The 14426-nt window shown below is 43.5% G+C and overlaps 2 protein-coding genes across 12 annotated transcripts in view; both read right to left on the reverse strand.

Moving 5' to 3' along the window:
• mark2b (MAP/microtubule affinity-regulating kinase 2b) overlaps positions 1–2822 on the reverse strand; it is a 40856-nt gene extending 38034 nt beyond the window's left edge. For all 11 annotated transcript variants that reach the window (XM_034556707.1, XM_034556708.1, XM_034556699.1 and 8 more), the window contains exon 1: positions 1516–2822. In XM_034556707.1, the coding sequence (XP_034412598.1) occupies positions 1516–1566 (51 nt within the window). In that variant the 5' untranslated portion in view covers positions 1567–2822. The remainder of the gene's footprint in view (positions 1–1515) is intronic.
• A 3690-nt stretch (positions 2823–6512) lies between these two features.
• krcp (kelch repeat-containing protein) lies at positions 6513–11996 on the reverse strand. Its single transcript, XM_034557556.1, has 13 exons — positions 11723–11996; positions 11244–11405; positions 10985–11066; positions 10551–10607; positions 9948–10179; positions 9504–9602; positions 9019–9150; positions 8728–8915; positions 8443–8639; positions 8241–8335; positions 8061–8115; positions 7829–7926; positions 6513–7298 (listed from the first exon to the last, which is right to left on the reverse strand). The coding sequence occupies exons 1-13, from the start codon at positions 11782–11784 to the stop codon at positions 7066–7068; spliced, it is 1692 nt and encodes a 563-aa protein (XP_034413447.1). The 5' UTR covers positions 11785–11996; the 3' UTR covers positions 6513–7065.
• Positions 11997–14426: the final 2430 nt, after the last annotated feature.

A 14426-nucleotide genomic window follows, 5' to 3' on the forward strand; every position in this document is an offset into this window, starting at 1 on the left:
TAACAAATGTTTTAACCAAATGTTTTTATGTTGCTACATTTGCTCTCTTTATGTTGCTAAACTCATCGAGGCTACTGATCAACTGCTAAAACAATGCATTGTGCCAAAGCCTCACCGCAGCTACATTATTATACCTACAGATACTCAAGCAATATAGAAATGGGTTAGCTTCTCTCTCACTCACACACACACACACTCACAGGCCACTCTGACAACACAAACACACACACAAATGTTTCCATCATCTCAAAAGAAATGTTCTTATCACATGATGCTTGTCAACAGCTGTCAAAGTAAAGTAGGTCATTGTCTGTATCAGAAATGGTTTTCATGTGAGTTTCATTCATCATTACAATGAATCTTCTGTGGAACCGTCGACAAGATGCTGTCTTTGAAGCTTGGGCTATATTCCAGCCTTCTAATAATGATTTACACAGCACAGCCAACTGGTTTCTTTCTCTTTCAAACTTTTTAACACAGTGTGTGTGTGTGTGTGTGTGTGTGTGTGTGTGTGTGTGTGTGTGTGTGTGTGTGTGTGTGTGTGTGAGAGAGAGAGAGAGAGACAGTGTTTCTCAATACAACTGAATGGAAACATAAACGTGCATACTTGAATCGCCAGCTCAAAAAATCCGTGGCAATTTTGATATGTATTTATGGAAATTTGACCTAAAGATAAGGGTCAGTGGATTTAGTTAAAAAGATAATATATTGTTGGTAGTGGCATACAGGGGGTGAGATTTTAAGAATACCTCTTAATTTAATATACATCTGGTGCTCTGGACCCCTTAATGTACAATTTCTTAATCAATCAATGAATGATCTGTCTTGTTTCTTACAAGATTGCATGAGCACCAACAACTTTAAAAGACTGTCTTATGTTATAAAACAGCCACAAAGTCTTCTTCCTCACAACAACAAACCAGAAAGTACAGCTTTGTAATCAACATTGTCTTGCACTAATACAACTTCTTCGGCATGGGGACTTCCAGGTCATGCTTGCACAGCAGAAGGCGCAAATATATCAATCACCCAACAAGAATGAACCTTCTCCTCTCTCGAAAAGAGAATTTGGTTTGACACTACGGATTATCAATATTTCCAATAGCCAAGGGTCGGCGAAATAGTCGAGCCGATTCGTTGATGTTGAGCTTCTGTACTTGTGTTAACTATATGATATCCATGCGGAACTGTCCGACAGGATTGTCTGTATTACAACAGGTCAAAGTTCAGAAAAGTCAAGTGGGAGGACATGCCCTGAGACACAGACTAAACAGAAAGTTAACTGTATTATTCTATTCTGCAAAGAGTGGGAAATCCACTGTGAGTGCGTAGGCAAGCCGGTGAATCACTGCTGTGTGGCAAAGACAACAGAGACAGAGAAAAAGGCAAAGAGACAACCAGCGACTGTGAAAGCAGGGCCCCTTTCAACAGCGGATACAGATCACATCCTAAAGTAGATTTAAGTGTAAATATCTACGATAACATTAATTTGGGAAGTGATCTGAAGAGTCTCACCTGTCCGGTCGAATTTTCAATGACTTGCACCAGCGGGGTCCTTGTTGACATTTTGTATAGACTGGAAGTTGCCACACAAAAAAAAGGGAACAGTGAATCAAAAACGACCCGTCAGTGTCTATTGTGCATTTAAAATCTGTCTCGCTGATGATGGAGGAAAAATGTCCAACAGATGTCCAGCGCTAGCCAGCTAGCAGCACGACAGCTAGCCCGTGAATCAACAAGTTGAATCCCACATCAGAGGCTAGCCGAGTTAGCTCGCTAGGAACTAGCTCGCGGCGACCGCACGTCCCATGTTTGTCAACAAGTATAAAACAGGAAAAAGCAAAAGTGTGTCCTTCAGCTTCGGTCTCGGTGCGAAAACAGTTCTCCACTTCGCGTTTACCAGCGTCGATGGTGACCAGCGAGCTACCAGCCGACAGCTCTGACGTCTTGACCAGCTAGCTACTCGGGCTAGCTCGGAGAAAAGTTGGGGGCAACGGTTGTATTAAACTAGACCAGGTCCAGTGAGGCGTCTAGCACGCGACCCTGCGAACTAACAACTGACGGCTCGCGAGGAACTAACCGACGAAATATTCCTCGAATGGTTTTCGCCACACGGGGGTCGACGCCTGGGTTGTTGTTTTCTTTTCTTTTCTCTTTTTTTGTGTGGTAGAGACGCGTCCTTTCAGTTCCGAAATCAAGTCCGGGGTCCACAAACTTTCAGGCCAAAGTTATTCCCGGCGAGGTCTTGACCTTTCCCAACTCGCACAAAACAATTCAAAATGTTCCCAGCGGAAGTATCCAGGGTTAGGGTATCCAAAAAAAACAAGCGGTCACATGGCAGGTGAGAAACCCGAATTAAAAGTGTCTCGCTCGTCCACGGGTCGGCGTTAGCTCCGCGGTCTCTCTCCAAGCGAAGCTAGCTAGTTAGCCCGCCTTCCTGCGGCCGCGGCGGCGGCGAGAGGCTCGGAGCAAAACCTCAAAACTCAAAATCCAGGGAAATCACCGGCGCTCTTCCTTGTGTTGCGTGATTGGAATAAGGTCGTTCAACAGTGCTGCACTGCAGTGAGGCAACACACCAGTTCGCCGTGTCGGTGCGGCGGCTGCTATTATTCCCGGAAACCAGCCGACTGTGGGAGGAATCGTCAAGTTGTAAAATCCATTATTGGTCAAGTGGGGTGTTCTCGTTAGGAGATGCGTGTCACGGGCGACAGGGGGAGAGCGGCGAGGAGCTGCGCCCGATTGCAGTCTATGCGCACGATCCTGCCCTGATACCGGAACAAGCTCGCGGCAACATGGCTGCTTGCACCACGACTGAAAGAGGAGGGATGGGGAGGGAGAGGGTTCGTCGCGCGCTCGGCTGCACTCGGCTTTTTCCGAGCCTTTACTGGTGAACGCGACAGGTTGGTAAATGGCAGGTCCAGGGGTATTGGTTATGTGGCTTTAATGAAGATAAACCCCCAGACCAGACCACCAGAGTCCCCAAAGGCCCCACATTACCGTGTTTTAAAGATCTTCATAATAATCTTAAATATAATTATCTAATTGTTTTGTTTGTGTATCGCATTGTGAAAGGTGCTGATGATTCCAGGTGCCCACAGAATCCTGCATTCCTTCACAGAGGTTATGATCCCCAACAAGACTTATCTGAAGGATCTTTACTGTTTATACAGTTTTGATAATGTGCATAATCTTCAGTCTTGTCCCAAGGCGTTTTTCTTTTCAGTTATTCACTGCTGGTTATAGTCAAAGTGTTCCTGTCCAACTTTAAAATATGAATATCAGATTGTCTTCAGGGGTGACATATTAGAGCAGCACACCAGTGAGCCTTGTGACCTTTGCTGACACTGGAGATCCTCTAGTTGAAGGGTAGTTTAGTCAAATGACTCCTCCTTTTGTCAGCCATACAGAATGTTAGTGTACAGTATAATGTTCTTCTCCATTATCCCCATCGTTTTCATCTGAATTTATCTGAGGCCATAGCCAATTATTAAACCGTCCTCTCATGCGGTTGAATTATGGGTCTTCATTGTGATCACAGCTGTAAAAAAATAAAAAATAAAGTGCCATTTTGGAATTATGTACCTATAAATGTGACTGTGAGATGCTGACAGCTGGCATAGACATTTTCAAGTTACTTAGCAACAGCTATGGACTGACGAAATAACAGGGCTGCCGTTGGGAGAGGTGATGTTTGAACTCTGTCCATCAGGAGGTCTGGAGAGACTCGCCACAATGCAAAACATACACCATCCGCACAATGCAAGGATGTTGGGGAGAAAATGTAACATAAATCAGGAAATGAAGGACTATGAGAGGCTTGTTAGTAATGACTGGGAGAGCATCCAACTGGCAGGATTTCCCGATGAATCGAGGGGAAAAATCCCATCCCTGATGATGGAAGGAGGGTGTAGGGAGACATACGCTGTTAAGGAGACGAACACCTCGGTGCACGGAAGTGTTCTCATATAGCCTTGTTACCGTACCAGAGGGACTCACTGGGTCTTTGTTGTAACTTATCAATCAGTAAACCGACAAAGCGGTCCAACTGGCAGAAAATGTCCTCTTTTTAATTTTCAGTGTGATGGCACTTTTCCATTTTGACGATGGATCACTGGAGAGCCGACGTATCTGGTGATCAGCGCTTTGTGACGAATACGAAATAAAGAATGTGCACAAAATGATATGCCACATGAATTCAAAACTCTACGTTTTTATATTTTTACATATTTTTCATGAGCTGATTGAGTAAGAATCTTGTTTGTTGTGCTTTAGTGTCGCCACCTGCAGGATGCCAGACTATATTACAGAGTGTAATATTTATCTATCTATCTATCTATCTATTTATCTATATCTATTTATCCATCTATCTATCTACCTACAGTATCTATTTATTTATCCATCCATTCATCCATCTATTGGAAATATGTATACCCAACAGTTTATCCTGAAACTATTTCCTGCTGGGTGTCCCATAAATATTTGGATGAAAATGCATTTTTTTGGCTGCAATACTTTTGCTTTGGAGAAGAAATAACACTCTGAGTAGGAGGTTGAACCGTCGACTGTTAATTGAAGCTGGTTTGAGGTTATTTTAAAGTCCTTTTGGATGAACATGAGAAAACATTGCCTTTTTTTTATTTGTATCTCCGGTCTCCTACTTCAGGGTGCCAACTGTATGTGGCCAGATTGAGGCTGTAATGACAGTTATTTTGAATATGCAGCCAATAATTTTCTGTGTGGAAGCTGGCACGCGATACACATAACCAGACTGTTGACTGCTAGGCCGTCTCTCCAGCCTTTATGCATTTTTAGTCAATCTCGACAAGAATCTAACTCAGTGTCAGTGTCAACTTTCTTATTTTCTTTAGGCATCAATACCAGTAACTTGAGATCAGATGTTCACCCTTTTGGAGCTGGACCTACTGTAATGTAGGTTATTTATGTTATTATATTATATCACGATGTGTATGTGACACATTCTCCAGAAAATCAATTGAACAATTGTCAATGGATAGAATAAACACAAATAAGAGTGCCTGTTCATTTGTCTGATCCAGCACATGAAATACCTGACTAAAGTACTTCCTCACGTTAATAAATCATACGTCCATTATTCAGCCTAATTAGACGTCTGACACTGGAACAATCTACAGTAGGTTATGACAGGAACTTTCACTGCGACCTCGTTAGACAAGATTTACTGAACATGATTATAGAGGGAATCGAGAGAAGAGGACATGAATACAAGATTTAAAATGAGTAGGGGTACAAACTATAAGGGGGATCTTTCTTTTGCCTAATTCGTGGCCTGACAGACAAAGTGTGAATAAAAACCCTTCCATAAACTGGTAATTTAGTCGGTGCTGACTCACAAGCGTGGGCAGAATTAGTGAATAAAAGCCCACGAATAGGCCGACTACACAGACTGAGCTACAGTCTCAGCCTGTGCATCACAATGTACTTAATAAGTAATAATACAACTGAATTCTCTCATTTATAATTAACCACATTATCTCTAACTAATTCTGACCAAAGTGATGAAGACATTTTGTAGTTCATTCAGTGCATTGCATGTTTTATGATTCACAGTAAAAAAAGGATTTGCATCAACGAGTCTTGAAAGGAAATGAGGAAACTGATTCATTTTCAATTGGAGCTTTTTCTCTTTAGGAAGCCAGGCTTTCCTCTGCATCACCAGAGGAAATGCCATGCTGGACTTTGCCGGTCTGTTTTCCTGTTAGGTACCAGACAAGTTGTTGAAACATTTGACCACTGCAAAGCAGCTCGTGCACATCTGTCTTCTGTGACTTCTTCATTTGGGGTCTCCTACATCTGCTCTGAGGAGTTCACAGTCGCACAGACATTATTAGTGCATTCTACTTATTCACAACATATTTACCCATTCTCGTGCTTTTGCTGATGGGACCCTTAAGTCGGATCAATGAAGTCGATCGGATCCTAATTTACCCCATCGTGGTCGTTTTGTGAAGATTATTTTGATATGATTTATGTTCAAGGGGATGAACAACAGTTCCATTAAATAAGTGGGCGTTATCTGACTCGTATGAACCTCCTGTCGCTGAACTTGGCTTTATGAATATATTAAAGTTAAAAAACAGCCACAATCATGACACTGTAATCAGCTTTTCAGCAGAAAGGGTGATAATCCCCCTCGAACTCCACTAATCTTTTATTAAAATGTCTCCATTTAGCTCCGGCTCCTTGAAGATAGCATCAGTGTTACTCTGCTAGTCGGACATCAGCTCCTGTTAGTGTTGGGTTACCGGGCCAACGGGGACGTTCTTAATGGGCCTTTCCTGTTAAAGGGGGCAAACCTCATTTAAGTGACATCAGTTTGACACTACTTGGTATAAATTATGCCTCAGCGTCTTATGTCATTGCTCATTATTCTGCAAATGGAAAAGCTGGTCAGAGTAGGCTTTAACTGTGAAGTTGTAGTAAATGAGCGGAAAGACAAAATGTTTACTTAAAAGGAATATTTTTACTTAAAATACAGAGTGGAAAAACAAATGTTTATTCAGTAAAGACAGAAATCAAGTGCAAATGACCCACGTAGGAAGATGAATTGGGATTTTGAGCATTCAGTTAACTTGCAGCTACACAAGGACGCCATGTTCCAAATATCAGCGCTTCTGAAAGCCCCACTTATTACAGTTCAATGCAATAGAAATAAAAATATACATTTTAACTGAGTAAGAAGTCGAAAAGCTTTAAACTATGTACATAAACAAATCAGTAGTATCCTTGATGACTTAAATAATCTGAATGCTTGATGTTTTAAACCAAGATCATTGTTCTTAATCATATGGAACCACAGGTATCACCTTTTCTTTGCTCAAACAGTACCTCCAATATTCCTGTTATGCACCACATGGAGATGTAGTTACGTTTTCAGATCTGCATAGAAGCAATGCCCAAACATCGCAGAAATAAAAGAGGGCTCACACACACCAAAAGGAAACAAAGACACTGTAGGATTATAAATAATAAAAGCATCTGTGGGGGCGTTAAAATAGCTTCACATCCAGAGGATTCACCCCTGACTCACTCTCTTGAAATAGCGCCGAGCAGATCCTCCACGGCGACAGTCGTCAGGTCGGAGTAGAAGTTGCCCTCGTTGTCTCCGCCTCCGAACACCAGCAGGGTGCTTCTGACGTCCACAGCCGCGCCTTCCCCCGAGAAGCGGTGGGGGTTGGCTGTGTCCATGGTGATGATGGCGTGCCCCGCCCTGGGGACGGACAGCTGAGGGAGCGTCACCTCCGTCCAGCTGTTGGTGTCTGACCCAATGAAACAAAGTGATTATTTTGATCTTGTAAATCCATGTCATTGCATTAATTAATAATACGAATAAAAACAAGTTGAAGACCTAATGTTCCACCACATTCACTGCGTAATTACTGTAATTTCACACATTTCTTCTGATTACTTTCTATATATACTATAATATTGAGTAGATAGATTTATTGCTTTATGAAAAAATGTGACAGTGTTGAAATAATTAGCCTATAACTTGAAAATGTATTCTAACAATCAATAAATCATCATTTATTAAGAAAAACAAACATTTACTGATTTTCTCTCATTTCTTCCCCCATCACTGTAACTTTTTGGGCTTTGAACAAAACAAGGGAAATGCATTTGGGTTTTATGTAATCTGTAAGTATCTGTACTGCCATTTCATAGACTACAGGATTAACTGAGAAATATTGGACGATCAATAATGAAAATAACGAGCCTCGCTGCAAGAAAACCCGGTTGAACCTTGTGTGTGTGTGTGTGTTTGTGTGTAATTGTGAGCATTTCTCACCTATATCAAAGATGAAGGCGTCACCGAGAGCGTTGTTTCCGTTGTAACCTCCGTGGATCAGGAACTTTGTGTCTGAGAGCACAGCACTGCCGTGCCAGCTGGAACACACACACACACAATAAAAAGACGCACATGAGACTTAATACTGCTTGAAATCGTGTAATACTCATGAAGATACAATTTTTTTTTTAAAGTACTGAGGTCCAGTTCTAGTGTGTGTTTCGGTGTGTACCTTCGAGGAGAGGGGGCTTTCCCAGTTGTTTTCACAGCAGAAAACTCCATCAGACCTAACAAGCGAAAACACTTTTTTCATTTTAACTATTCAAGCAGTCTTTACACCTCTATGCAGATATAGATACCCAGATATATGAAACCAAGAGCTTCCCATGAAACCATCGGGTGTGTGGCTTACCGAGGTCCAACATGTACATGTCGTTGTAGCAGACAGGAGTGTCCCACCCGCCAAAAACATAGATCCTCCTCTCCTGCATCACACATGCAGAGTGGCTGACAGAGAAACACAAAGGGGAGGATGAAAGAGGGAGAAAAGTGATTCAATGTGGGTGAGCGGCAGCCGGACGCACTGAGATGATATATAGATCAAACCATCTCACCCTGAGCGGGGGGAAGGCGTGTCGCCAGTTACAATGGGCTGGTACCAGATGGAGAGGTGGGGGTCAAAGATGTACAGCGAGTCACTGCAGCCGTCGGGATCGGGGTTTGGACGAGGGAACACTCCCCCCAGCACAAACAGCTCCCCCCGAAACATACTGCAGCTGTGGTAGGCCAGAGGAGGAACCTTTCCTTGAGCCTGGAGGAGGTGAGAGAGACAGAGAGTGAGGAGGAGGACATGAAGGAGAAGGACATGCAGCAAAAACACACACAAAACACACACAAACCTCCACCATGGTCCACTTCCAGCTCTGTGTGTCAAGGATGTGAACGTCGTTGAACCACTTCCTGTTCTTTGAGCCTCCGAATACAAAGATCCGCCTGGAGTCCGGGTCGTACACGGCTGTGTGGCCGATCCTGGCCTCGGGCGTTGGGCCCTCTGCCAGGGTCTCTGCCGCGAACCAGGACATGTCCTCTGTTGGACAGAGACGAGAACACTCACTCTGACGTCGAAAATTAAAATCCCCTTGAACCCAACTCTCACCGGAGCCCGTTCCGACTGTTGTTTAGTGACAGACCTGTGCAGAGCTTCCACATGGGATCTTTGCAGAACTGCATCCGAGATCCCTGCCCTCCAATCAGAATAGCCGTCTGAGCGTCGATGGGGCACAGAGTCTGACCCCAGCGGCCCGACGGGCTGACCAATGGGGCTGCAGGACAAACAGAGGTTTGTTATTTCCGAAGTTACTGCCTCTCAGACAAAATCTCAGGATAGATGTTTAAATGGAGGCTAACAGTTTCCCTCTGTTTCCAGTCTTTGTGCTAAGCTAAGCATCCCTTGGCTCCAGTTTCTTATACGACAGGGATTCTCGTCTAATTGTACCTGGATGCACTGTGGCCTAGTTTATGCGGACAGAAAACATTATTCTTTGAACTGTGTGTATCAATGTGTAACTGATGTGCATAAACCTACCAGCTACGGGACTGAGAGGTGATTAAATACGACAAAAAGTCCACATGAAACACAACTAACATTGTGTGTGATGTGCGTGCACACAGTTACCGGTGTGTGTGGGAGTCTTGGCCTGCCTACTCTTCGTCCTGGCTGCACTCTGAGGAGGCGTTTTTCCCACAATCCCCTGCGCCTCTCCTGCTCCATTAGCTGTGGAGCGGAGAAAGCAAAAGAGATTTGACAGAAGGAAAAAAAAAAAGTACACAATAAAAAGGCTTCACTCCTCCACGCCGCAGTAATTAGCATTAGCAACGCCCGCCTGGCTCACTCACTCACACAGGCGTAAATACTGTTTTCTTGAGAAGCTCGACCATCTGAAGTTAATACACACTCGGCCGTTAAGACAACTTTTTGGTTGCATGCCATCCGTAAAAGTATTTTATCTCAGAAATAAAGATTTGTTTGGACTGATTTGATACACAGTTACTTGGACGATAAACAACAACAACATCCTCATATTATAATTCTCATTTAACAGCATGCCGTCTCTCTCACCTGTTCCCTTCATCTTTGTTGCATCTGCTCCAGCGCTGAACAGCTTCTGGCCCCCTTTGGTTTGACCTCTGGCCTTTCGCACGGGCGTGGTCTTCTCGCCGGCGCCATTCGGACACACGTTCTCTTCTTCCCCGCCACTAGTCATTTTATTCCCGTCACCGTCTTTCTCCAACGCTCGCTCTCGCTTCCTCTTGCCGTTGAGCTCCCGGGGTGCGAGGGGAGCCGCGTGGTCCTGGGACGGTCAACAGTGTTGTTGAGCAAACACTTACTGTTTGAAATATGATTCCATATGATTTTGCTTGTAACGATAAACACCATACAACTGTCCATACTGGTTTTCTGAGAGGCATTGTGTTGTATGTGAACACTACAAAAATAAGCATTAAAACAAGTCAGACTGTCAAGTGTATAAACACATTACCGTCTTAAGATAAGACTGGAACAAGTAGCTCTTGATGTGGAGCCTTGCTGTCTAAATGGCTAACTTCCGACACTTATTTAAGTACATACATACTTGTATATACACATACACACACACATATATATATATATATATATATATATGCTTACTGTATATAAAAGTTAATAATTTACATAGATTACCTTTGGTGTGTATTCCTTCACAGACATGAGCTCTGGCTCTGACCAATCTGCTTTAACCTGAGGGGGGAATACATTTATCCATTTTATATATGTATATTATATCATCCATAACTAAATCATTGCGCAGGAACAGACTTATAGATATATTATTCAAGACACAAATGTGTTGTAATGTAATTTTACCCCCAAAGTAAAATATATATATGACTTATTGCCTATGAATACTGTGTTATATTTCAATAATTATTGTCTCATGCCTCGGCCATCACATGGTACAACAATATAACCACTTAGTCTGAATCCTGGGGTTTGTTCGGTATTTACCATTATTGCCTATGAATACTGTGTTATATTTCAATAATTATTCTCTCATGCCTCGGCCATCAGATGGTACAACAATATAGTCTGAATCCTGGGGTTTGTTCGCTATTTACCAGGTTTCCTCCTTCCAGAGTCACACTCAGTGTGACGCCGTCTGTCCAGGTCTCCTCTTCCCACTGCTCCCATGACAGACACCTGCAGGACATGAGGTGTCCTGGTTACTGAGTAAATCAGATCATTTAGATTCAGATGTAATATAGCAGTGGGAGACAGTAGATGCACGGGAGACCCAGACATATCACAACACAGTCCATTTTAATATTTTATGAGGTCGTCAGAATATTATCATAGGGACACGGTCAGTCAACCTACTTGTTATATGGAGTCAGTTTTCCGATCGTGATGGGGAAACGGTCCGCATCGTTGAGCTCTGCGTTGACGCAGATCCGCTCTCCCCACGGCCCGCTGCTAAACAGCACCACCTGGCGGACACTCGGGGGAACTGCAACAAACACCCTGGACGAACCTTCAGCACTGACACGGGGGTGGAAACACACAGAAATAAGTTAACATTGGTCTCTTGCTATCCATGAAAACGACTATAGGTGGTAACGCATGTGTTGACATGTGTTTCACCACAACAGAGAAGCTAACCAACGCATCCTTCTCTATAAACACGTCGAATTTGAAGAGGCGCCAATGGAAAGATTGACGGAACAAAAACCCGAACGTTATTTAGCTAACAATAACGCTCGAGCTCCGTTTCAGATACATCACAGTTCACAGACAGTGAGACACGTTGTTACTTCCGCGATATCCGTCAACGCGACTGTTAACTCGTTTGCCGTTACCTCAGCAGCCTTTGAGGCGGACCGTTTACTCCAAAGACCGCATATATTCCGAAATCTCCCATCTTTGCGCGTCGTCCACGGTAAAAACCCGTTTATTGTCCCAACTCTTCCTGATATGCTCATTTATTTTTTAATTTAATACCAAAACAACGATATCGTTTCTGGCTCCGTTCGACATCTCCCGCCACAGATTTGTGTTGTATATCTAAACTGCGCGCGACTTATTGGTAAATAAAGAGCGCGTGTTTTTATGTTGAGAGTATCTGCACGGGTGGAGTCTGCACGGTTGAGTATGTAGCAGAACTAGAGCTCCGCCCGTGCAGCGCGTGCTGGACATAGATCGAGCACACTTCAGGCTGCTTCTCACAAACCGCAAGCCAATCAGAGGCCTGTATTCAGCACCGCTGCGTGACGTAACCAAAGCTGCGTTCAGGAGTCTTTGACATCCCTTTTAAATCTGGGGCTATGTATTCTTGCAATGTACTGACACTACACTGCTTTTTTCACACTTTAATCTATTTTTTTTCCAATATTATTTTAAATATTTGCCTCTTTATGTTTTATGTAAAGCACATGTACTTGTACTCAGTCAGTAATAATCTCTCAACCTGTTTGCCATTTGGTCCTGTAGTACACCATAAATACTTTTATATAGCTACATACCAAATGGCAGATCAGTGTTCTTGAGGTATATGAGAAAAACAGATACAGATTTAATTTAATGCTCACTGTTTGAAGTGTAAAGAGCGAAATAGTACTGAGGATTAATCTCCCATGTGAAGAGTAGGCTGACAGCATACATGAGGAAACGCTGTCAAGTTTGATTAATGTTCATGCAAATTTTTCATGTTTGGTGTTTCTGAAGGTAGCACCTTTTTCAAATAATCCCCTCAACGCAGAGTAAACAGTGGGAACAAACCCAGCTGCCCCTTAGAGCGCCACTCACTGTGAATTGTTCTTTATAGCTACATCACTGTCATCACTGGACCATTTCCTTTTTTCCTCTGCAGAATGAACAGAACCGCTGTGCACTCTTCTTTCTCACCCCCAGCGTACTACTGGGTTGAGTGTGGCCCTTATAACAACAATGGTAGTGGCACATTCAGAGGACCTCCGGCCGGCTTCCTCATCCTCCAAATCACCTACTGCTTTGAAATACTCGTCGGCACCCGTCGAACCTCTGGCTAATCTGTCACATCCTCAATCAAAGGTAAATATCTTCTTTTACATCTTGGTTTAATGTCATGACATACGATGTAGAGACGTAATGCATCTTTAATTAAATGAAAATAAGAAAGAACCATTTTAACAAGGCATTCAGATAGAGCCGTATCCAACTTGTTGAACCAGTTCTCGCAAAGCTTTCTTTTCCTGTTTTTCTTTTTTTGTTGTTGTCTTCATCCACTTTTATTACAGCTTTATTACCATTTATTAACTCTAAAGGTCAAAGGTTGCCGGCGTCCTTCCCGCAGACTTCTTCCCCCTCCACCTGGCCCTCACCCAGATGTTCTTCTACCTGGCCGTGCCTCCATTCTTTGCCAATCACTTTCTGTGGCGGAGTAACATGGTGCTGAACCTGCTGTCTTTCCTGAACTCGATGGCGGTCATCATGAAGCCGCTGCTTCTCTGTCTGGTGTGTGTGGAGAGGTACATGGCTGTGGTGCAACCCCTCAACTATCAACGGTAAAACCACACTCGAGGTTGACGTCCTCAGACATGTTGAACATACAACCTTTTACTTTGTAATAGACATTAACACATGGGATCATATTTCTGAAGACTGGTGGCTTCTATTTCATAACAGCCCACAATTTAGAACTTCATTACCTACAATTTTTGTGTCATCAGACCTGGAAATCCTTTTTCCTTTTCCCAGGGACAGAAGTTCACATAGAAAGACAGTCTGTCTCGGCCTCTGAATGTAGTTTTAATGTCCTCTTGCATTACTCTTTTTATATGACTCTTTTTATATGACTCTTTCCCTTCCCTCCAGGTTCAAGGCGCCTCAGTATAGATGGGGATCTGTGGGTGTCTCATGGTGCATTTACGTCCTCATGACTTCCTTGGCTATTTTTTAAGCGCTCTCCCGTCACAATGTCCCTGGTGTTCCTCCCCGTTCTAGTTATAAGCACCTTCTGCAGCCTGTCTATTCTCAAAACATTACAAACGCCTCCGCCGGGGGACACAGGGGTAATGGAGAAGAAGAAGAAAGGGGAGGAGGAGAGAGAGACTGGCAAAGATGGGAGTCGAGGAGTAAAGGTGGAGGATGGTGGGGGGAAACTGAGCAGAATGAATGAAGGAGGGAGCGAGGAAGAGTGGAAGAAAGTTGGAAGGAGCAAGCCGAGGGGAAAAGGAGTGATGAATTCCATGAAGAAGAAGGCCTTCATCAACATTGTCATCATCCAAGCTGTCCTCACACTCAACTACCTCCCCATGATCGTCACCATGGCCATGTGGGGTCCAGCTTCTACCCTGCGGTGTCAGTACTTGGCCATGGCGTTAGCTGCTGCACAAGGCTGCAGCTACCTGCAGCCTCTGTTCTACCTGCATAGGTTGGGCCGGCTGGCATGCATGATGTCACAAAACACCTAGTTCAACTGGCCTATCGCAACAGGGTTAATTGAAAGTTTTTAGTCAGGATTTAACTTCCCATCTTTCCTGTATAGCGGTTTATAAACTAAGCTTGGAGGTTCATGCTATTATG

This window comes from Cyclopterus lumpus, chromosome 18 (genome assembly GCF_009769545.1).
Source record: "Cyclopterus lumpus isolate fCycLum1 chromosome 18, fCycLum1.pri, whole genome shotgun sequence".
Taxonomy (NCBI): Eukaryota; Metazoa; Chordata; class Actinopteri; order Perciformes; family Cyclopteridae; genus Cyclopterus; species Cyclopterus lumpus.

What these genes read in the sequence shown, in the direction of transcription:
- krcp (XM_034557556.1), bottom strand. Translation starts at nt 11,784, where the DNA reads ATGGGAGATTTCGGAATATATGCGGTCTTTGGAGTAAACGGTCCGCCT. An exon ending in CCGCCTCAAAGGCTGCTGAG is followed by an intron (nt 11,406 to 11,722) that starts GTAACGGCAAAC and finishes CCCCCGTGTCAG; the next exon opens with TGCTGAAGGTTCGTCCAGGG. An exon ending in AACAAAGATGAAGGGAACAG is followed by an intron (nt 9,603 to 9,947) that starts GTGAGAGAGACG and finishes TCCGCTCCACAG; the next exon opens with CTAATGGAGCAGGAGAGGCG.